This window comes from Cherax quadricarinatus, chromosome 43, assembly GCF_038502225.1.
Source record: "Cherax quadricarinatus isolate ZL_2023a chromosome 43, ASM3850222v1, whole genome shotgun sequence".
NCBI lineage: Eukaryota > Metazoa > Arthropoda > Malacostraca > Decapoda > Parastacidae > Cherax > Cherax quadricarinatus.
Window position 1 is genome coordinate 8,779,461 of NC_091334.1, and position 23,763 is coordinate 8,803,223.

The 23,763-nt window shown below is 38.8% G+C and overlaps 1 protein-coding gene across 3 annotated transcripts in view; it reads right to left on the bottom strand.

Annotated features, from left to right (window-relative positions):
* l(2)10685 (5-methylcytosine rRNA methyltransferase l(2)10685) overlaps positions 1-23,763 on the bottom strand; it is a 47,868-nt gene that overhangs the window by 10,324 nt on the left and 13,781 nt on the right. For all 3 annotated transcript variants that reach the window (XM_070093557.1, XM_070093556.1, XM_070093558.1), the window contains 5 exons: positions 21,495-21,650; positions 13,288-13,450; positions 10,816-10,931; positions 3,915-4,081; positions 1,638-1,775 (listed from right to left, as the gene is read on the bottom strand). In XM_070093557.1, coding sequence (XP_069949658.1) covers positions 1,638-1,775; positions 3,915-4,081; positions 10,816-10,931; positions 13,288-13,450; positions 21,495-21,650 — 740 coding nt within the window. The remainder of the gene's footprint in view (positions 1-1,637; positions 1,776-3,914; positions 4,082-10,815; positions 10,932-13,287; positions 13,451-21,494; positions 21,651-23,763) is intronic.

The following is a 23,763-nucleotide window of genomic DNA, read 5'->3' on the forward strand; positions in this document are numbered from 1 at the left end:
GTATACTCAGTAAACTTATTCATCTATAATTTTTACAATCTCTTTTGTCCCCTTTCCCTTTATATAAAGGGACTATACATGCTCTCCGCAAATCCCTAGGTACCTTCCCCTCTTTCATATATTTATTAAACAAAAGTACAAACCACTCCAACACTATATCCCCCCCTGCTTTTAACATTTCTGTCATGATCCCATCAGTTCCAGCTGCTTTACCCCCTTTCATTCTACGTAATGCCTCACGTACCTCCACCACACTTACATTCTGCTCTTCTTCACTCCTAAAAGATGGTATACCTCCCTGGACAGTGCATGGAATTACCGCCTCCCTTTGTTCCTCAACATTTAAAAGTTCCTCAAAATATTCTCGCCATCTACCTAATACCTCCCTCTCCCCATCTACTAACTCCCCTACTCTGTTTTTAACTGACAAATCCATACTTTCCCTAGGCTTTCTTAACTTGTTTAACTCACTCCAAAATTTTTTCTTATTTTCATTAAAATTTCTTGACAGTGCCTCTCCCACTCTATCATCTGCTCTCCTTTTGCACTCTCTCACCACTCTCTTCACCTTTCTTTTACTCTCCATATACTCTGCTCTTCTTATAACACTTCTGCTTTGTAAAAACCTCTCATAAGCTACCTTTTTCTCTTTTATCACACCCTTTACTTCATCATTCCACCAATCACTCCTCTTTCCTCCTGCCCCCACCCTCCTATAACCACAAACTTCTGCCCCACATTCTAATACTGCATTTTTAAAACTATTCCAACCCTCCTCAACCCCCCCACTACTCATCTTTGCACTAGCCCACCTTTCTGCCAATACGTAGTCGCTTATATCTCGCCCGAACTTCCTCCTCCCTTAGTTTATACACTTTCACCTCCCTCTTACTTGTTGTTGCCACCTTCCTCTTTTCCCATCTACCTCTTACTCTAACTGTAACTACAACTAAATAATGATCCGATAGATCAGTTGCCCCTCTATAAACATGTACATCCTGGAGCCTACCCATCAACCTTTTATCCACCAATTCATAATCTAACAAAATACTTTCATTACGTTCTACATCATACCTTGTATATTTATTTATCCTCTTTTTCATAAAATATGTATTACTTATTACCAAATTTCTTTCTACACAAAGCTCAATTAACGGCTCCCCATTTACATTTACCCCTGGCACCCCAAATTTACCTACTACTCCCTCCATAACATTTTTACCCACTTTAGCATTGAAATCCCAAACCACCATTACTCTCACACTTGACTCAAAACTCCCCACGCATTCACTCAACATTTCCCAGAATCTCACTCTCTCCTCTACACTTCTCTCTTCTCCAGGTGCATATATGCTTACTATAACCCACTTTTCACATCCAACCTTTATTTTACTCCACATAATCCTTGAATTAAATCATAGTCCCTCTTTTCCTGCCATATCTTATCCTAGATGAAAGTGTTGAATGATGATGAAAGTATTTTCTTTTTGGGGATTTTCTTTCTTTTTGGGTCACCCTGCCTCGGTGGGAGACGGCCGACTTGTTGAAAAAAAATATATATATATATACTGTACCAGAGAATCACATATACATGCTGTGTGCTATACTACAAGGCAATTTCTAAAGAAGTTACTTACACAATTGTGCATTCAATAGTTGTCTCCTGCCATAATTTAGATAGTGCCAAATACACAACACCATCATTCTGTAAAGGTGACAATGTACAAGTAGAATACACCACAGTTCCACCAGGTCGTACTGCCTGAAGAGCTGATCTGTTTGAAGAAATGTTAAGAGCAGACATTAATTTATTCACTTGCTAAAATATATGTTGTATTAATTATCTCAGCAATTAACAGAAATATCAACCTAATGATAACAAAAAAGTGCACCTATACATATTTAAAATCATATACTATATATATATATTTTTTTTTTTTAACACACCAGACATATCCCACCAAGGCAGGATGACCTTAAAAGAAAAACAAAAGTCTTTCTTTTTAAATTTAGTAATTTATACAGAAGAGGTCACTAGTCCCTTGCTCCAGGCATTTTAATCGCCTCTTATGATAAGCATGGCTTACGGAGGAAGAATTCTTTTCCATCTCCCCACGGAGACAAGAGGAAATAAGAAGAATAAGAACTGTTGAGAAAATAGCAGAAAACCCAGATGGGTTTGTATACATACATATATATATGCATGTATATATGCTATGCATGTGTAGTGTGATGTAAGTGCAAGTAGAAGTAGTAAGATATACCTGTTATACCACATCTTTCTTCTTCTTCTTTCAACAAACTGGCTGTATCCCACTGAGACAGGGTGGCCTAAAAGGAAAAACGAAAGTTTCTCCTTTTAAATTTAGTAATATATACAGGAGAAGGGGTTACTAGCCCCTTGCTTCCGGTAATTTGGTTGCCTCTTACAACACGCATGGCTTACGGAGGGAGAATTCTGTTCCACTTTCCCATGGAGATAAGCAGAAATAAACCAGAACAAGAACTAGTAAGAAAATAGAAGAAAACTCAGAGGGGTGTATAGTATATATATATGCTTGTACATGCATTTGTAGTGTGACCTAAGTGTAAGTAGAAGTAGCAAGATGTACCTGAAATCTTTCAAGTTTATGAGACAGAAGACACACCAGCAATCCTACCATCATGTAAAACAGTTACAGGCTTCCATTTCACACTCACTTGGCAGGACTGTAGTACCTCCCTGCACGGATTGTGTCTACCAACCTACTACCTATGATCATATGCTGCTTCTTCTTTCAGCAAACAGGCCGTATCCCACCAAAGTAGGGTGGCCCAAAAGGAAAAACAAAAGTTTCTCCTTTTACATTTAGTAATATATCTAGAAGGGGTCACTAGCCCCTTGCTCCCGGCATTTTATTCACCTCTTACGACACACATGGCTTACAGAGGAAGAGTTCTGTTCCACTTCCCCATGGAGAACATGTACTCATAATATAAAATAATATACTGATGCTGGCAAAAGACAAGTGATCCAAGGAACTGGAGCTACTCTCACTTCTATCAACCCTGATTACGTTTCATTCTCCTGGCTGGTGAAGGACTCTTGCTCTAAGAAAATGGAGTTACTCATCTCTTGGATCAAACCTGATTACCTTCCATTCCCCAGGCATTGTATGACCCCTCTGGGTTTAGCATTTTCCCATGAAAATAATAATCACATTCCCCAGATGCTGTATGATGCCTATGAGTTTAGCATTTCTCTGTGATAATAATAATTCTCCATGGGGAAGTGGAAAAGAATCCTTCCTCCATAAGCCAGGTGTGTAGTAAGAGGCAACTAAACTGTCAGGAACAAAAGGCTAGTAACCCCTTCTGTATAAATTGCTCAATGTGAAAACAGAAACATTCGTTTTTCTTTTTAGGTCACTCTGCCTTGCCGGTGCATTTAAAAAAAAAAATAATATTAATAATGCTTAAAATAAACTTGGTATTAACCCTGTGCAAATCTCTCCTTTTTTATATAAAACTCAGGCTGAACCATTCAGTCTGTACATATACAAGCCAACATCTAATGCTAGTAGGCCTCGGTCAAATGACCAAGAACCCCATTAAGCAGGTCATCTCATGATTCAAGATGCACATCAAGAGAACTATTATTTCTCCCATGAAAGAAAAATTTCCCCTCCCTCAATCATTTTTATTACTATGTTCAGTGGGAAACTCCATGGAAAAGTGGAGAAGAATCCTTCCTCCATAACCCATACATATCATAAGAGGTGACCTAGCCCATTGCTCCTGACATTTCAGTTGCCTCTTACGATACACATGGCTAACAGAGGAAGCATTCTTTTCCACTTCCCATGGAGACAATAATAATTATAGCTTTTAATACATTAAGTAACTGTGTACCATGATATAGCAATAGTACATACGCAAGCAGGTTGCTCTGTAGCTCTGGTAAGCTTAGTCTCTCCTTTGTTCTGGTGGTTTTGAAAATGCTGTTGTCATCCTCTTTGAGAGAGAGGCGGTCGGTGAGGCATGGAACATCCACTAATATCTTGTCATAGGCCTCTTTTTCTCTGATATTACACCCATCACTCTGAAATACAGCATTATTTAAATGTTTTAGACAAGTCACTATTCTTAACTGGAAATACAGTACTAGTATTTTCTACTGTATGAATAAAAGCACAAGACTAAGGGGTAACAACAATCCACTTTAGTTGTTATAATGGTAGGTATCAGTACATTACAGCATGCATGTTAAAATTATGTACAGTTCAGGACGTTTATTGGAGGAAATATTTCGCTACAAGTGGCTTCTTCAAGACTACTTTAGCACTGAAGAAGTCACTTGCAGGAAAAAGTTTAAGACCATAAGAAAAAAGGAACACTGCAGCAGGCCTACTGGCCCATATGAGGCAGGTCCATGTCACCTCCCGGCTTAAACCAATGACTCACCTAGTCAGGTCAGGTCAGGTCACATCCACTTAAGGAGCACAGCATCAGACCTATTAGCACAAGCTAGTCAGGTTCAACTCACACCCACTCATGCATTTATCCAACCTATTTTTAAAACTACACAACGTCTTAGCTTCTATAATGGTATTCGGGAGTTTGTTTCACTCAGCTACAACTCTATTACCAAACCAGTGCTTTCCTATATCCTTCCTGAAGCTGAATTTTTCCAACCTAAAACCACTACTGCAAGTCCTGTCTTGGCTAGATATTTTTAGCATGCTATTTACATTCCCTTTATTTATTCCCGTTTTACATTTATACACCTCAATCATATCCCCCTCTAATTCAATGCCTTTCGAGAGAGTGCAGATTCAGGGCCGTCAGTCTGACCTCATAGGGAAGATTTTTGATGTACAGGATCAATTCTGTCATCCTCCTTTGTAAGTTTTCCAGTGCATTTACATCTATTCTGTAATATGGTGACCAGAACTGTGCAGCATAATCTAAATAAGGCCTAACCAAAGATATACAGAGTTGAAGAACAACCCGAGGACTCCTATTATTTATGCTCCTTGATATGAAGCCAAGGATTCTGTTTGCTTTATTACGAACACTTATGCACTGCTGTCTTCATTTTAGATTACTGCTAACCAGAACTCCCAAATCCTTTTTGCAACCAGTAATATTAAGATCTACATTATAGGAAGTAGGTTGGTAGACAGCAACCACCCAGGGAGGTACTATCGTCCTGCCAAGTGAGTGTAAAACGAAAGCCTGTAATTGTTTTACATGATGGAAGGATTGCTGGTGTCTTTTGTCTGTCTCATAAATATGCAAGATTACAGGCATGTCTTGCTACTTCTACTTACACTTAGGTCACACTACACATACATGTACACTCATCTGGGTTTTCTTTGATTTTATCTTAATAGTTCTTGGTCTTATTACTTTTCCTTTTATATCCATGGGGAAGTGGAATAAGAATCTTTCCTCCGTAAGCCATGCGTGTTGTAAAAGTCAACTAAAATGCCGGGAACAATGGGCTAGTAACCCCTTTTCCTGTAAAGATTACTAAAAAGAATAAGAAGAAGAAAATTGTCAAAGTGGGAAGTCTGAATGTGCGTGGATGTTGTGCAAATGATAAGAAAGAGATGATTGTGGATGCTATGAATGAGAAGAAACTGGATGTCCTGGCTTTAAGTGAAACAGAGCTGAAGGGGGTGGGAGAGTTTCAATGGAGAGGAATAAATGGGATTAGGTCAGGGGTTTCAAATAGAGTTAGAGCTAAAGAAGGAGTAGCAATAATGTTGAAGGATAAGCTATGGCAAGAAAAGAGGGACTACAAATGTATAAATTCAAGGATTATGTGGAGTAAAATAAAGATTGGATGTGAAAAGTGGGTTATAGTAAGCATGTATGCACCTGGAGAAGAGAGAAGTGTAGAGGAGAGAGAGAGATTCTGGGAAATGTTGAGTGAATGCGTGGGGAGTTTTGAATCAAGTGTGAGAGTAATGGTGGTTGGGGATTTCAATGCTAAAGTGGGTAAAAATGTTATGGAGGGAGTAGTAGGTAAATTTGGGTGTCAGGGGTAAATGTAAATGGGGAGTCTTAAATTGAGCTATGTGTAGAAAGAAATTTGGTAATAAGTAATACATATTTTATGAAAAAGAGGATAAATAAATATACAAGGTATGATGTAGTACATAATGAAAGTAGTTTGTTAGATTATGTATTGGTGGATAAAAGGTTGATGGGTAGGCTCCAGGATGTACATGTTTATAGAGGGGCAACTGATATATCGGATCATTATTTAGTTGTAGCTACAGTTAGAGTAAGAGGTAGATGGGAAAAGAGGAAGGTGGCAACAACAAGTAAGAGGGAGGTGAAAGTGTATAAACTAAGGGAGGAGGAAGTTCGGACGAGATATAAGCGACTATTGGCAGAAAGGTGGGCTAGTGCAAAGATGATTAGTGGGGGGGTTGAAGAGGGTTGGAATAGTTTTAAAAATGCAGTATTAGAATGTGGGGCAGAAGTTTGTGGTTATAGGAGGGTGGGGGCAGGAGGAAAGAGGAGTGATTGGTGGAATGATGAAGTAAAGGGTGTGATAAAAGAGAAAACGGTAGCTTATGAGACGTTTTTACAAAGCAGAAGTGTTATAAGAAGAGCAGAGTATATGGAGAGTAAAAGAAAGGTGAAGAGAGTGGTGAGAGAGTGCAAAAGGAGAGCAGATGAAAGAGTGGGAGAGGCACTGTCAAGAAATTTTAATGAAAATAAGAAAAATTTTTGGAGTGAGTTAAACAAGTTAAGAAAGCCTAGGGAAAGTATGGATTTGTCAGTTAAAAACAGAGTAGGGGAGTTAGTAGATGGGGAGAGGGAGGTATTAGGTAGATGGCGAGAATATTTTGAGGAACTTTTAAATGTTGAGGAACAAAGGGAGGCGGTAATTTCATGCACTGGCCAGGGAGGTATACCATCTTTTAGGAGTGAAGAAGAGCAGAATGTAAGTGTGGTGGAGGTACGTGAGGCATTACAAAGAATGAAAGGGGGTAAAGCAGCTGGAACTGATGGGATCATGACAGAAATGTTAAAAGCAGGGGGGGATATAGTGTTGGAGTGGTTGGTACTTTTGTTTAATAAATGTATGAAAGAGGGGAAGGTACCTAGGGATTGGCGGAGAGCATGTATATTCCCTTTATATAAAGGGAAAGGGGACAAAAGAGATTGTAAAAATTATAGAGGAATAAGTTTACTGAGTATACCAGGAAAAGTATACGGTAGGGTTATAATTGAAAGAATTAGAGGTAAGACAGAATGTAGGATTGCGGATGAGCAGGGAAGCTTCAGAGTGGGTAGGGGATGTGTAGATCAAGTGTTTACATTGAAGCATATATGTGAACAGTATTTAGATAAAGGTAGGGAAGTTTTTATTGCATTTATGGATTTAGAAAAGGCATATGATAGAGTGGATAGAGGAGCAATGTGGCAGATGTTGCAAGTATATGGAATAGGTGGTAAGTTACTAAATGCTGTAAAGAGCTTTTATGAGGATAGTGAGGCTCAGGTTAGGGTATGTAGAAGAGAGGGAGAATACTTCCCAGTAAAAGTAGGTCTTAGACAGGGATGTGTAATGTCACCATGGTTGTTTAATATATTTTTAGATGGGGTTGTAAAGGAAGTAAATGCTAGGGTGTTCGGGAGAGGGGTGGGATTAAATTATGGGGAATCAAATTCAAAATGGGAACTGACACAGTTACTTTTTGCTGATGATACTGTGCTTATGGGAGATTCTAAAGAAAAATTGCAAAGCTTAGTGGATGAGTTTGAGAATGTGTGTAAAGGTAGAAAGTTGAAAGTGAACATAGAAAAGAGTAAGGTGATGAGGGTATCAAATGATTTAGAAAAAGAAAAATTGGATATCAAATTGGGGAGGAGGAGTATGGAAGAAGTGAATGTTTTCAGATACTTGGGAGTTGACATGTTGGTGGATGGGTTTATGAAGGATGAGGTTAATCATAGAATTGATGAGGGAAAAAAAGTGAGTGGTGCGTTGAGGTATATGTGGAGTCAAAAAATGTTATCTATGGAGGCAAAGAAGGGAATGTATGAAAGTATAGTAGTACCAACACTCTTATATGGATGTGAAGCTTGGGTGGTAAATGCAGCAGCGAGGAGACGGTTGGAGGCAGTGGAGATGTCCTGTCTAAGGGCAATGTGTGGTGTAAATATTATGCAGAAAATTCGGAGTGTGGAAATTAGGAGAAGGTGTGGAGTTAATAAAAGCATTAGTCAGAGGGCAGAAGAGGGGTTGTTGAGGTGGTTTGGTCATTTAGAGAGAATGGATTAAAGTAGAATGACATGGAAAGCATATAAATCTATAGGGGAAGGAAGGAGGGGTAGGGGTCGTCCTCGAAAGGGTTGGAAAGAGGGGGTAAAGGAGGTTTTGTGGGCAAGGGGCTTGGACTTCCAGAAAGCGTGCATGAGCGTGTTAAATAGGAGTGAATGGAGACTTATTATACTTGGGACCTGACGATCTGTTGGAGTGTGAGCAGGGTAATATTTAGTGAAGGGATTCAGGGAAACCGGTTATTTTCATATAGTCGGACTTGAGTCCTGGAAATGGGAAGTACAATGCCTGCACTTTAAAGGAGGGGTTTGGGATATTGGCAGTTTGGAGTTATATGTTGTGTATCTTTATACGTATATGCTTCTAAACTGTTGTATTCTGAGCACCTCTGCAAAAGCAGTGATAATGTGTGAGTGTGGTGAAAGTGTTGAATGATGATGAAAGTATTTTCTTTTTGGGGATTTTCTTTCTTTTTTGGGTCACCCTGCCTCGGTGGGAGACGGCCAACTTGTTGAAAAAAAAAAAAAATTATTTAGTTTATATGTAGCATAGTTATTTTCTTGTCCAATGTTTAGAACTTTGCATTTGTCTATATTAAACTGCATTTGCCACTTCTCCGACCACTACATCAGTCTATTCAAATCTTCCTGGAGTGCTCTAATGTCCTCATTAGAATGAATTAGGTGACCTATTTTGGTGTCATCAGCAAACTTGCTTATGTTGCTGTTTATTCCCAATCAATATCATTTATATAAATTGTGAACAACAAAGGACCTAACACTGACCCCAGTCGAACACCACTCATGATGCGCCCCCACTCTGATTTCTCCCCATTGATGCAAACTCTCTGCTGCTTATCTGTCAAAAATACCTCTACCCAGGAAAAAATTTCTCCTCCTAATCCGTGTACCTTAATTTTCCTCAATAGCCTCTGATGTGGAACTCTATCAAAAGCCTTACTGAAGTCCATATACATAATATCATATTCATTACCATGATTTAAGTCCTCCAATCCCTTGGTGAAAAAAGTTAGTAAATTCACAAAGGGGCAGGAACGCCCCTTTGTAAAACCGTGATGAAATTCATTAATCAGTATGTGCCTTTCAAGATGGCTACAAATTGCCTCGGCAATTAGTGATTCCATAAATTTTCCCACTATGCAGGTAAGGCTTATTGGTCTATAGTTCGAAGCTAAGGCCCTGTCTCCTGCTTTGTAAATAGGTATTACATTTGCCATTTTCCACCTGTCTGGCACTATGCCAGTTTATAGTGATATGTTGAAAAGACTAGCCAAAGGTTTACAGAGTACCTCTTCACATTTCTTTAAAACCCTTGCAAACAGTTCATCAGGGCCTAGGGATTTGAACGGTTTTAACCATTAAACTGTCCAAACAGATCTATGTTCGCATGCGTAGTGCTCCAAAAGTAGATCTACATTTTTTTACATATTTTCAAATATAACAAAAAAAAAAAAGTAGATCAAAGTTTTTTTTACACGTTTTCAAATGTAAAAAAAAAAGGTCTACGCTTTTTTACATACTTTCAAATGTTGAAAAAACGTAGATCTACGTTTGGACAGTTTAAGGGTTAATTTCCCTTTAATAAATATCCTGAACTGTACATAAGCATCTTTTTCCACATCTTGTCAGTATCATCATCATACCATTTTTTTCATGTTAAAATTATGTTGTAGCTCTCGTAAAGGACTAATAAATGTAGTCCAAAAACTACCTCAACTAGACAAACTTTCTTGAGCTGTTTTGCCTAAATAGACAAACTAGATTTATTAGGACCTATTCATTGCTGTCAATAATGATTTTAAAAACTCAAGATAGTATAAATTTCAAGAAGTTGTATATATCATGCATATATCAACAAGGGCTTCTACAGAAATAAAAAAGCATGTAGGAAGAACAATCTAGAAGGAAGGAAAAGGCACAATACACAAATAACCTGCAAAGAGGAAAATGAAACTTAAGATGATATTTTGGTTTGATTTGGACCATTAACTAGCTAATGGTCGTGATAAGTATCATTCTCCTATGTGCAGGTTATTTATGTAACACAATCTAGATTTATTTATAAGACATAGGTAAAGCAATTGCTCTATATTAACCCTTAAACTGTCCAAACGTAGCTCTACTTTTGTGCTCGTAGCACTCTGACCTTGATTTTCTCTATAAGAATGTAAAAAAATGTAGATCTACGTTTGGAGTGCGACACGAGTGAATGTAGATCTATGTTTGGACAGTTTAAGGGTTAAGGCATGTAGTTATGAACAGCATGAAAAATAAAAGTCAGGTGAAAGTACAGGGAAGAATAAGCCAAGATTTAGAGGTATTAAGAGAAAGTATTTTGTTTTCAATGAAATTGGCTGAATTTCACATAAGCAGTCAATATAACAAGTGTTTAGTTTTCTAAATTAAATACATTACAAATTATTAATTCTTACTGAATTAATAATTTGTAACAGCTTATTAAAAACAAAGAGAATATTTAAGAAATGTATGTCAGTTTAAAAACTATACCTTTGTAATTACTGAATGTCTCTCAAAGCTTGATATTCCATGAGGGATATACTGCCTTAGCGTTTCACGTATTCTATTACCACGGCTTTCAGATGCATCATTACTCACTACAATGCCTTAAATTAGAAAAAAATATTTAGCAATAATTTAAAGAAACAAAGGCACAAAAGAAAATGTATTTATGGACAGGGGCTTAGGGGTAGCAATCTGGATATTATTAATATTATTAGAATCAAAACTGTCCTGCAGAGCTGTGTGACCCACTAGGGTCATACAGCTCTGCAGGGCAGGATGTGCAAAAGAAGTAATATGCAAGATCAGAGACCAGTGAAGGTTAAGAGTATGCCAGAGGCAGGGCCAGTAAGGGTAATGAGGGGCACTGCAGGGAAAATATAATCACAGTTGGTATAATAAATCTGTAACAATCTGGACAGAATACAGCTTGAGGACTTAGCTTGAAGCCATGTAATTATTTTTTTTTTTTTTTAACATGATGGCCATCTCCCACTGAGGCAGGGTGACCCAAAAAAGAAAGAAACACTTTCACTACCACTCAACACTTTCACCATCATTCACGCAATATCACTGTCTATGCAGAGGTGTCCAGACAAGACAGTTTAGATGTCACTCCAAACAGCCAACATCCCAAACCCATCCTTCAGAGTGCGGGCATTGTATCTCCTACCTCCAGGACTCACGTCTGGCTAACTGGTTTCCCTGGATCCCTTCACAAAATAATACCCTGTTCACATTCCAACAGCTCGTCAGGTCCCAAAAACCATTCATATCCTTTCACTCCTATCTAACATGCTCACACACATGCCTGCTGCATGTCCTGGCCCCTTGCACACATAACTCTTTTACTCCCTCACTACATCCTTTCCTAGGATGACCCCTATCACTCCTCCCCTCCACTATGGATTTATACACCCTCCAAGTCAACCTATTTTGCTCCATCCTCTCTAAATGATCAAACCATCTCAATAACCCCTCTTCAGCCCTCTGAATAATACTTTTAGTAATGCCACACCTCCTCCTAATTTCTACACTATGAATTCTCTGCATAATATTTACAATTACAGTGGACCCCCGGTTCGCGATGCTATCAGTATCTGATAAATCCGGTAACCGATGCATTATATTGCAGAAAATTTGCCTCACTTCCCGATACAAAACCCGGTACGTATGTGATGTGGTTCATACGAGACGTGTCCATGTGTGGCCTGAACTGCCCCATGTGTGCCAGTGTTTACAAGCCAGCCAGTGTGCGCGTATCTAAGGATACATTCGGTACATTCCATATTATCCATATTATCACTGTTTTTGGTGCCTATTTTTGCAAAATAAGTCACCATGGGCCCCAAGAAAGCTCCCAGTGCCAACCCTTCGAGACCAAGGGTGCTAATGACTGCTGAAATGAAGAAAGAGATAATTGCAAAGTACGAAAGTGGAGTGCGTGTGTTGGAGCTGGTCAGGTTGTATAGTAAACCCCAATCAACCATCTCTACTATAGTGAGCAAGAAAACGGCAATCAAGGAAGCTGTTCTTGCAAAAGGTGCAACTGTGATTATGAAACAGCGACCGCAAGTGTTAGAAAATGTTGAGAGACTGTTATTGGTGTGGATAAATGAAAAACAGATAGCAGGAGATAGCATCTCTCAAGCAATCATTTGTGAAAAGGCTAGGCAGTTGCATGACGATTTGGTAAAAAAATTGCCTGCAACTAGTGGTGATGTGAGTGAATTTAAGGCCAGCAAAGGTTGGTTTGAAAGATTTAAGAATCGTAGTGGCATACATAGTGTGATTAGGCATGGTGAGGCTGCCAGTTATGTTGTGCGACAGAGGTCCAGTGACTCTCAAGCTGGTCCTAGTGGCATTAAAAGAAGAAGGGAAGTAACCCCGGAAAAGGACTTGCTACCTCAAGTCTTAATGGAGGGGGATTCCCCTTCCCATCAATCATCACCAGATCTTCATTAAAGGTAAGTGTCAATTATTCTTTCGTTATTTATTGCTATTTATTGTTATTGTTGTTATTGTAATTACTATTCTATTGCATTAAACTTAATATTTCATGTGGTAAAAGTTTTTTTTTCATACTTTTGGGTGTCTTGCATGGATTAATTTGATTTCCATTATTTCTTATGGGGAAAATTGATTCACTTTCCGATATTTTTGGTTTACGATGAGCTCTCAGGAACGGATTAGTATCGCGAACCGGGGGGTCCACTGTACATTGTTTATTTTTTAACACACTGGCCATTGCCCACCAAGGCAAGGAGACCCCAAAAAACAAACACTTTCACCAACATTCATACTATCACTGTCTTGCTAGAGGCACATAGATACAACAGTTAAGATGTCCCTCCAAACAGCAAATATCCCCACCCTTCCTTTATATTATTTATGTCTGTAAATAAATACTGTACATTAATTAATGGCTTTCCTTTTGTTAGCATCATAATTATAACAAACCTGGTAATATGGTTTGCAGTGCAATTAATGTTTTTCCTCCTGGAGCAGCACAAAGATCAAGCACCTTCTCCCCAGCCTGAATGTCAAGAGCTAATACTGGTAGTAGGGATGCACCATCTAGAGCATAGTAGTCCAACACTTTCAGGTGGTGGTCCATCTTTGGCTGAAACAAATATTACTATAGTCACACAAAGCACTAAACCTACAAGAGTCATACAATGCAGAATGGCAGAACAGAATGAGATGGTGTAGGAAGGAGAGGTGGTGTTGAAAGAAGAGCATCAGCTGAAAGGATAGAGTCACAGTTAAATAAGCAAATTAATGTCAGTTAAGAAATCAGAAAGTGTGTCCACAGCAGAGATGGAACAGTCAAAGAAGAGGGTGGACAAAGCGTGTAAATCAGGGCACTGGAAAAGGTGACTAAGATAAAAATGGTGTGCTCTCTGATGAACAAAACAATCAATCAACAGATGTTGGATGGTCAGGATGACCTCACAATCCTCATAGAGGTGTTGAGTCTGCCCTCTGGCTGACATAAGCCAAAGTATCGCAGATTTTACTCTTATTTATATTAGTGAATTTCGTTTTCAACACTGGCTGTCTCCTATGAAGGAAGGGATATGCATTAAAGGAGAACACATTCACCATTATTTATTCAATAGCTGTCCTGCTAGAGGTGCACAGACATCACAATTTTAATGACCCTTCAAACTGTAATATCTCCACTTCACTTTCAGAGTGCAAGCACTGTACTTTCTATCTCCAGGACTCAAGTCTGGCTAACTGATTTTCCTGAATTCCACCATAAATGTTACTTTTCTCTGATCTTAAGCCCTCATACACGCTAGCTGGGTGCTCAAACCAAAACCTCTTATCCCCTCCCTCTAACCCTTCATGGGATGACCCCTATCCTTTCTTCATTCCCCTCGAGATTTATACACTTTCTTGGTCATCCTATTTTGCTCAATCTTCTCAAAATACCCAAACCATCTCACCAACCCTCTCTTCAACCCTTGGAATTATACCTTTGGTAACCCAACAAATGATATCCCCACTGTAAAGTTTAAAGCCCATACTCTGGTACATTACCCCTTTTGCCTCCATATAAAATTACTTTTCTTGGCTTGCCTGAATTTTCAGGAATTATGTTTACAGAAAGCTCAAAACCTGTATTGTTCACTCAGCACAGCACAACAAACCAGCAGCTGATGCTAGAAGGCAGGGTGAGCATAAAGGAAGAAAAAAAATTAAGTCGTAGATGGTAGAGAAAATCTGCTTCAGTTAAAAAGCTGTAGAAAATCCAGATGACATCCCATAAATTTTTGTTTTAAGGTGAGATATTCAAATGCAAAAAGCTGGACAGCACCTTTGAACAAAAGTTAAGTTTGGATCGGCTTTCACTTTAGAGGTATTAGCTTACGTTATTGCTAGTCTTTATTACTGCAGTATTATTTATGAAGGAATTCAGGAAAACCAGTTAGCTGGACTTGAGTCCTAGAGGTAGGAAGTACAGTGCCTGAACTATGAATGAGGGGTGGAAATACATTGCAGTTTTTGAACTCTAGTGTTGGCACGCCTCTAGGAAGACAATGATGGAGCGAGTGATGATGAAAGAGTTTCTTCTTTTCTGGGCCACCCTACCTCGGTGGGAAATGGCCAATGTGTTAATAAAAAAATATTCAATTGTAAGTACAATTATTAATTTTTAATGAAGTATTCTAAGTACGTACAATGATTATTTTGTACATATCATAACTAATGTCTACATTTATATTTTATACTGAACTGTACATTGTAAATGTTCAAGCTTTAAGGACACACTGATTAGTACTATATAAGTATTGCAATACTTAACACTTAAGATGAACTATTGTTCATTAACCTAGTGACAGAACTTATGTCAAACAAATCTGAATGCAAACTTATTAGTGATTATTGTTTAATTCATAAGAAAATGTTTAACCCATAATGGTCATACAACACCTGAGAAATTGGGGGTAATCATGCTTGATTTGAGGAAGGAGAGGTATCTCCAATTCTTTGGATCAAGAGCCCTTTACCATCATCAAGGAATCCTCTCCCCTTGAAGAGTACTCTTCTTTTGGAATTGCAATACACAATATTAAAAAATAAAAAAAGGTGAGGGATAAGTTACATATTTCACTGCATGCATATACAGTGGTCCCCCGCTTTTCGTAGTTCCCGGCAATCGTAAAATTCGCCAATCATAGGGGTATTTTCGTATAAACATGGACTCGCTTTTCATAGGTTGACTCGCGAGTCGTAGTTCGTCCAGGACGCGTACTCACGGCGTGAGCCAGGGTGGCAGCCAGTCTGGCATTGTTTACCAGTGAGCAAAGGTCCCCTCACATGCTCCAGTGAAATATTTCATAATATTCCATTTATTTTAGTGCTTGCAAGTACTAAATAAGCTACCATGGCTCCAAAGAAAGCTCCTAGTGCCAAGCCTGTGGTAAAGAAGGTGAGAACTACAATTGAATTTAAGAAAACCATCAATGAACAATATGAAAGTGGTACAAGTGTGGCCGAACTGTCCAGGATGTATAAGAAACACTTCACAGCCTTATGTTCCATAGTGGCCAAGAAAAATGAAATAAAGGATGCTGTTGTTGCAAAGGGAGTAACTATGCTGACAAAAATGAGATCACCAGTACTGGAAGAGGTTGAGAAGTAATTATTGGTGTGGATAAATGAGAAACAATTAGCAGGAGATACTCTTATGACTTCGTTTATTTGTGAAAAGGCTAGGCAGTTGCATGAAGATTTGGTAAAGAAATTGCCTGCAAATAGTGGTGAAGTGAGTGAATTTAAGGCCAGCAAAGGCTGGTTTGAGAGATTTAAGAACCGTACTGGCATACACAGTGTGGTAAGGCATGGTGAGGCTGCCAGTTCGGACCACAAGGCGGCTGAAAAATATGTGCATGAATTCCAGGAGTACATAGAGGCTGAAGGACTGAAACCTGAAAAAGTGTTCAATTGTGACGAAAGAGGACCTTCATTACACAAGAGGAAAAGGCAATGCCAGGACACAAGCCTATGAAAGATAGGCTGACGCTAATGTTCTGTGCTAATGCTAGCGGGGATTTCAAAGTGAAGCCATTACTAGTGTACCATTCTGAAAATCCCAGAGTGTTCAGGAAAAACAATGTTATGAAGAGTAAATTGTGTGTTTTGGAAATCTAATAGTAAGGCATGGGTCACGAGGGAAATTTTCGTCGAGTGGTTCAATGAAGTGTTTGGCCCTAGTGTGAAGGAGTATCTCTTGGAAAAGAAATTGGATCTCAAGTGCCTGCTAGTAATGGACAATGCACCTGCTCATCCTCCAAACTTGGATGACCTAATTTTCGAGGAGTTTGGGTTCATCACAGTAAAGTTCTTGCCCCCGAATACCACTCCTCTCCTCCAACCCATGGACCAGCAGGTTATTGCAAACTTTAAAAAACTCTACACAAAAGCAATGTTTCACAGGTGCTTGACTGTGACCACAGACACTCACTTGACCCTAGGGGAATTTTGGAGAGAACACTTCAGCATCCTCCACTGCATAACCCTTATAGGTATGGCTTGGGAGGGAGTGACTACCAGGACTTTGAACTCTGCCTGGAGAAAATTGTGGCCAGTTTGTGTCGACAAGAGGGATTTTGAAGAATTTGGGACTGACCCTATGTCTGTTGTAAAATCAATTGTGGCACTGGGGAGTTCCATGGGGTTGGATGTGAGTTTGGAGGATGTGGAAGAATTGGTGGAAGACCACAATGAAGAGCTCACCACTGAGGAGCTGCAAGAGCTTCAGCAGGAAGAGCAACACATCGCAGCTCAGAATCTTGCTGCAGAGGAGGAGGAAGAGAGATGGAAGAAGGTGCCTTCTTCAGAAATTAAAGAGATTTTTACTATGTGGGGTAAGATGGTAAGCTTTATGGAGAAACATCACCCTAACAAGGTTGTTGCAAGCCAGGTTGGCAACATGTACAGTGACAAAGTCTTGGGCCATTTTAGGGAAGTGTTAAAGAGACGCCAGAAACAGAGCTCTCTCCACAGTTATTTTGTGAGACAGGACTCCAGTGACTCTCAAGGTGGTCCTAGTGGCATTAAGAAACAGAGAAGAGAAGCAACCCCAGAAAAGCAAATGGTACCTGAGGTGTTGATGGAAGGGGATTCCCCTTCCAAACTATAAACAATCCACTCTCCTCCTCCAGTCTCCCATACACTAAGAAGAATCTCCAATAAAGGTAAGTGTTATGCTGTTAATGTTTCATTCATCATTTCCCTTTGTATTATGTACTACATGTATATTTCATGTTAAAAATTTTTTTGTTTTAATACTTCTGGGTGTCAGGAACAGATTAATTGTATTTACATTATTTCTAATGGGGAAAATTGATTCGTAAATCGTAAATTTCGTTTATAGTAACGGCTCCAGGAACGGATTAATTACGAACAACGAGGGACCATGTATATATATTAACCCTTAAATTGTCCAAACGTTGATCTACGTTCTTACTGCTAGTGCTCCAAACGTAGATCGATGTTTTATTTTTCCTGTCTCCAAATTAGGCAAGACTGGCCTGAGATGCCGTCAATATAGAATGGGTCTTAACACTCACTGTGCGCAGTATTAAAAAATCTGGGGCCACTAAGTACCATGTCAGATCAACAGCTCAACTGAGCGCCTGCTAGAGCAAACAGCATGGCAAACACCAAGGATTCACTGATGCCATGCCGTATAACACTTCCCTTTCAAGAGAAAAGTGATGATGACCCTGAGTTTAGTGGCTTTGAGATGGATGTGGCTACAGGTGGTCAAGGAAATATCAAAACCCTCAATAATAACCCATATGCAACATTTGTACCACACCCTTAAAATTCTGATACCACTGGTAGTGTCATCCTGCCAGAATGTCCTATAACCTATGCCCTAAGTAAACATGTGTAATACATGTTCTGTAGGCCTGCTGCCTGGCTGGGTGGCTGGTTGGCTGGCTGATTAACTTTGGCTGTCTCTATCTCACAAGTACACATAAGGACAATTATCATACATAGTGTAAATTACCTAGGATAACCCAATAAAGCCAAAGTGCTATACTGTGCTTATAGATATAAAGCATAAGCACGACTGGTAAGTAATACGCATTTCCACCTGATCAGGAATCAGATGTGACGATTCTGTAACATGTGTAATACCAGTCGGTTCATAAGCGGATCTCTCTGAAACAGACAGACAGACAGACAGGCAGAGACACACACACAGGCAGACAGAAAGACATATAAACAGAGACAGAGTTAGACAGACAGCTAGACAGGGGTTAGTCCTAGGACCAGTGCTGTTTCTGGTATATGAGAATGACATGATGGAAGGAATAGACTCAGAAGTGTCCTTGTTTGCAGATGATGTGAAGTTGATGAGAAGAATTGAACTGGACGAGGACCAGGCAGAACTACAAAGGGATCTGGGCAGGCTGCAGGCCTGGTCCAGCAATTGGCTCCTGGAGTTCAATCCCACCAAGTGCAAAGTCATGAAGATTGGGGAAGGGCAAAGAAGATCACAGACAGAATACAGTCTAGGGGGCCAGAGACTACAAACCTCACTCAAGGAAAATGATCTTGGGGTCAGTATAACAACGGGCACATCTCCTGAGACACACATCAACTAGATAACTGCTGCATGATACGGGCGCCTAGCAAACCTAAGAATAGCATTCCGACATCTCAATAAGGAATCGTTCAGGACCCTGTACATCGTGTATGTAAGGCCTATATTGGAGTATGCAGCACCAGTTTGGAACCCACACTTAGCCTAGCACGTTAGGAAATTAAAGAAAGTGCAAAGGTTTGCAACAAGACTTTTCCCGGAGCTACAGGGTACGTATGTCCTACAAGGAGAGGTTAAGGGAAATTGACCTGACGACACTGGAGGACAGGAGAGAGAGGGGGGACATAATAACGACATATAAAATACTGAGAGGCATCGACAAGGTGGACAGAGACGGGAAGTTCCAGAGGTGGGACACAGCAACAAGGGGTCACAGTTGGAAGATGAAGACTCAGATGAATCACAGGGATGTTAGGAAGTATTTCTTTGGTCACAAAATTGTCAGGAAGTGGAATAATCTGGGAAGTGATGTAGTGGAGGCAGGATCCATACATAGCTTCAAGAAGAGGTATGATAAAGTTCATGGAGCAGGAAGAGTGACCTTGTAGAGGCCAGTGAAGAGGTAGAGCCATGAGCTGTGACTCAACCCCTGCAACCACAACTGAGTACAGACAGCTTGACAGACAGCTAGACAAGACAGCTTGACAGTTAGCTAGAAAGACAGATACACAGATACAGACAGATAGATAGATGTAACAGTGAGAACAAATAAAAAACATACCAAAGTTTACTGGGAACAGTGCATGATAAGCAATACTGAGTGATGAGTGACTTCACCCTCAGGAGTGCAGAGTGACACTTTTGTCTGACACCGTACTCAAGGAGTTTCACATGCTTCTAAAAACATTGCAGGGACATAAATAATTTAAATGTAACATGTGTACCTGTCAGTGTGCTTGTGACTGTTTGATTACTATTTCCGTACTTAATATTAGTGTAACAAAGACTGGCTATAAAATCACAAGAACTACTACAATTTTTTTTTTTTTTTAACACATTGGCCATTTCCCACCAAGGCAGGGTGACCCAAAAAGAAAGAAAAATACTTTCATCATCATTCGGTACTTTCACCATCATTCGTACATAATCACTGTTTTTGCAGAGGCGCTCAGATATGACAGTTCAAAAGCCCCTCCAAACTGCCAATATCCCAAACTCCCCAAAATGTTTTCTTATTTTCAGCAAAATTTTTTGTCAATGCCTCTCCCACTCTATCATTTACTCTCCTTTTGTACTCTCTCACCACTCTCTACACCTTTCTTTTACTCTCCATATACTCTGCCCTTCTTATATCACTTCTGCTGTGTAAAAACCTCTCATAAGCTACCTTTTTCTCTTTTATCACAACCTTTACTTCATCATTCCACCAATCACTCCTCTTTCCTCCTGCACCCATCCTCCTATAGCCACAAACTTCTGCCCCACATTCTAATACTGCATTTTTAAAACTATCCCATCCCTCGTCAACTCCCCCCCCCCCCACTACCCATACTTGCACTAGCCCACCTTTCTGCCAATAGCTGCTTATATCTCACCCTAACTTCCTCCTCCCTTAGTTTATACACTTTCACCTCTCTCTTAGTTGCTGTTGCCATTTTCCTTTTGTTACTTCTTACTCTAACTGTAGCTACAACTAAATAATGATCTGATATATCCGTCACCCTGCCTCGGTGGGAGACGACCAACTTGTTGGAAAAAAAAAAAAAAAAAAAAAAAAAATATCCGTTACCCCTCTATAAACATGTACATCCTGAAGCCTACCCATCACCCTTTTATCCACCAATACATAATCTAACAAACTACTTTCATTACATGCTATATCATATCTTGTATACTTATTTATCCTCTTTTTCATAAAATATGTATTGCTTATTACCAAGCCTCTTTCATCACATAGTTCAATTAAAGGCTCCCCATTTTCATTTACCACTGGCATCCCAAATTTACCTACTACTCCCTCCACAACATTTTTACCCACTTTAGCATAAAGATCCCCAACCATAAGTACTCTCTCACTTGGTTCAAAACTCCTCACGCACTCACTCAACATTTCCCAAACTCTATCTCTCTCCTCCACACTTCTCTTCTCCCCAGGTGCATAAACACTTACTATAACCCACTTTTCACATCTAAACCTTATTTTACTCCACATAATCCTTGAATTTATACATTTATATTCTCTCTTTTCCTGCCATAATTTATCCTTCAACATTATTGCTACTCCTTCCTTGTAATTATCAGAATATAAAAATAACGTAAATTAAAAAAATACGAGAAAAACGGTATACTGGCAACATTTCTGCAAGTGTCATGACTCCATGTTGCCATCAGGTGAGTGTCCAATGCCAACATTGCAGCCTTATATCTTAGTAAGAAATGGCCCTAAAGAAAAAACATTTTTTTTTGGTCTTATACACATAGAAAATTGCCCTCTTTATTTAAAAAAAATGATTTTTTTTTTCAAAATGATTTTTTTCAAAATATTTGGAGTGCTAGCAGTGAAAATGTAGATCAGCGTTTGGCATATAGTACATACTTGTGGAAAATCGGAGATATCTCCTTTAGCAAATGCATAAACCTTCAGCATTGATGGTAAGTTTATTGGTTCCTCTTGCTTTTCTGTTATAAAACCAATCTCCCGATCTCCTTGTTGAACGAAAATATCTGTCTCCTCAATCCAGTTTTCCAGTCCCTAAAATAATAAATATGGGTGAACATTATTAACCCTTTGAGGGTTTCGGACGTACTAGTACGGCTTACGACCCAGGGTTTTTGATGTACTAGTACGCCTAAATTCTAGCGCCCTCAAATCTAGTGGGAGAAAGCTGGTAGGTATACATATGAAAGAATGGGTCTATGTGGTCAGTTTGTGCAGTATAACAAAAATCCGGCAGCACACAGTGCATAATGAGAAAAAAAAAAACTTTGACTGTGTTTTTGGAATAAAACAGCGACTTTGCACTGTATTTTCGTATGGTATTTATTGTTGTATTATAGTTTTCTTGGTCTCATTTTATAGAATGGAAGACATATTACAGAAATTGAGATGATTTTGACTGGTTTTACAATGAAAAGTACCTTGAAATTGAGCTCAAAATAGCAGAAATGTTCGATTTTTACCAAAGTTCAAAAGTAAACAAATCATGCCAAGCGTCCAATACACGTCAACTGGTGAGTCTAATATTCTTTCACAAGTGCGCTGATATTATTTATACCATTTCTCCACTAATGCAGCAGTCTGCATAACAGTAAATCTTCTAATTTTTGTAAGAATAAAAATTGAAAGTGGAAAGCCAAAGAAATATAAGAGGGGCTTGGGAATGTGACTAACGAACAGGAATGTCTTTCTTGTTTATTCTGGACCCTATTTGGAAATTGGCATCTTTTGAAATTTGTGTGAAATTGGCAAAATTGCTAAATTCTGACCACTGTATTGGATAGTTGAAATCAGTAAATGGGTGGTTTCTTGTACTCATTCAATAGAAAAAATGGAGTTCTAGAGAAATAGTTATAATTTTTGTCAACTAGTACACTGAAATTGGCCGAAAATAGGGTTCAAAGTGGGCAAAATCACCGATGCATAAACATCGTCGAGACTGCTAACTTCGCGAGAGCACAATTCCGTAAGTTTTCCATCAAATTTCATACTTTTGGTGTCATTATGATTGGGAAAAATTCTCTATCTTTTCATAAGAAAAAATTATTTTTTTATTTTAAATTTGGCTGACCCTGAGAGCAAGTTTCGGAGAGGGCCTGTCGACCCTCAAAGGGTTAAATACTAGTGTTACATTTGTACACTGCCTAGGATATGGGAAGGGTGGAGGTAATCAGGTTTCATCTGAGGAAAGGAAGAATAGCTCCACTATTTTTTGATCAAGACCACTTCATCAGAATTATAATTATAATTATAGTTAAAACTGTTATTTTTTTTTTAATCATAATACAGACAAATAATTAGAAACTTCAGTAGGCACATTAAAGATTAGGGAGCTTAAAAAAGTCTTGAAGTATCAGAATTATCAAAGTCTTTATGAATCTTCTCCATGGGAAAGTGGGACAGAGTTCTTTCTCTGTAAGCCATGCAAATCGTAAGAGGTGACTAAAATGCTGAGAGCAAGGAGTTAGTAACCCCTTCTCCTATATAAATTACTAAATTTAAAAAGAAAAACTTTTGTTTTTCCTTTTAGGTCACCCTGCTTCGGTGGGATACGGCCAGTTTGTTGAAAAAAAAAAATTATGAATCTTACAGAGGTGGTGGATAAAGATACAAATGTACTGCAACAATTACATACGAATTTTACATACAGTATATGGTACTACTTAATAAATTGAAAAGTATTTTCTTCCTTATCTATGAAAAGTCAAACCTTCAAGTAAAGTAAAATAATCTGATTTTGCCACTCTAACAAAACCATTCAGTGTAAATATACTCTAATTATAAAATGGTCTGAGATATATTCCATAACAGGAACTACAAAATGTAATAAGTAAACATTTTCAGAAAAGATTAAAACCAAAATTCATATTGTACTAAGTAACTATGAATGTCTATATAGCAAAATATATGCAACTGATTTCTATACTGCTTGCATAAGAACTCGAGCCTTAACCCTTTCAGGGTCGACAGGCCCTCTCCCAGACTTGTTCTCAGGGTCAACAAATTTAAAAAAAAAAAAAAAAAAAAAAAAAAAAATTCTTATGAAAAGATAGAGAATCTTTTCCTGATCATAATGACACCAAAAGTATGAAATTTGATGGAAAACTTACGTAATTATGCTCTCGCAAAATTAGCGGTCTCAACGATG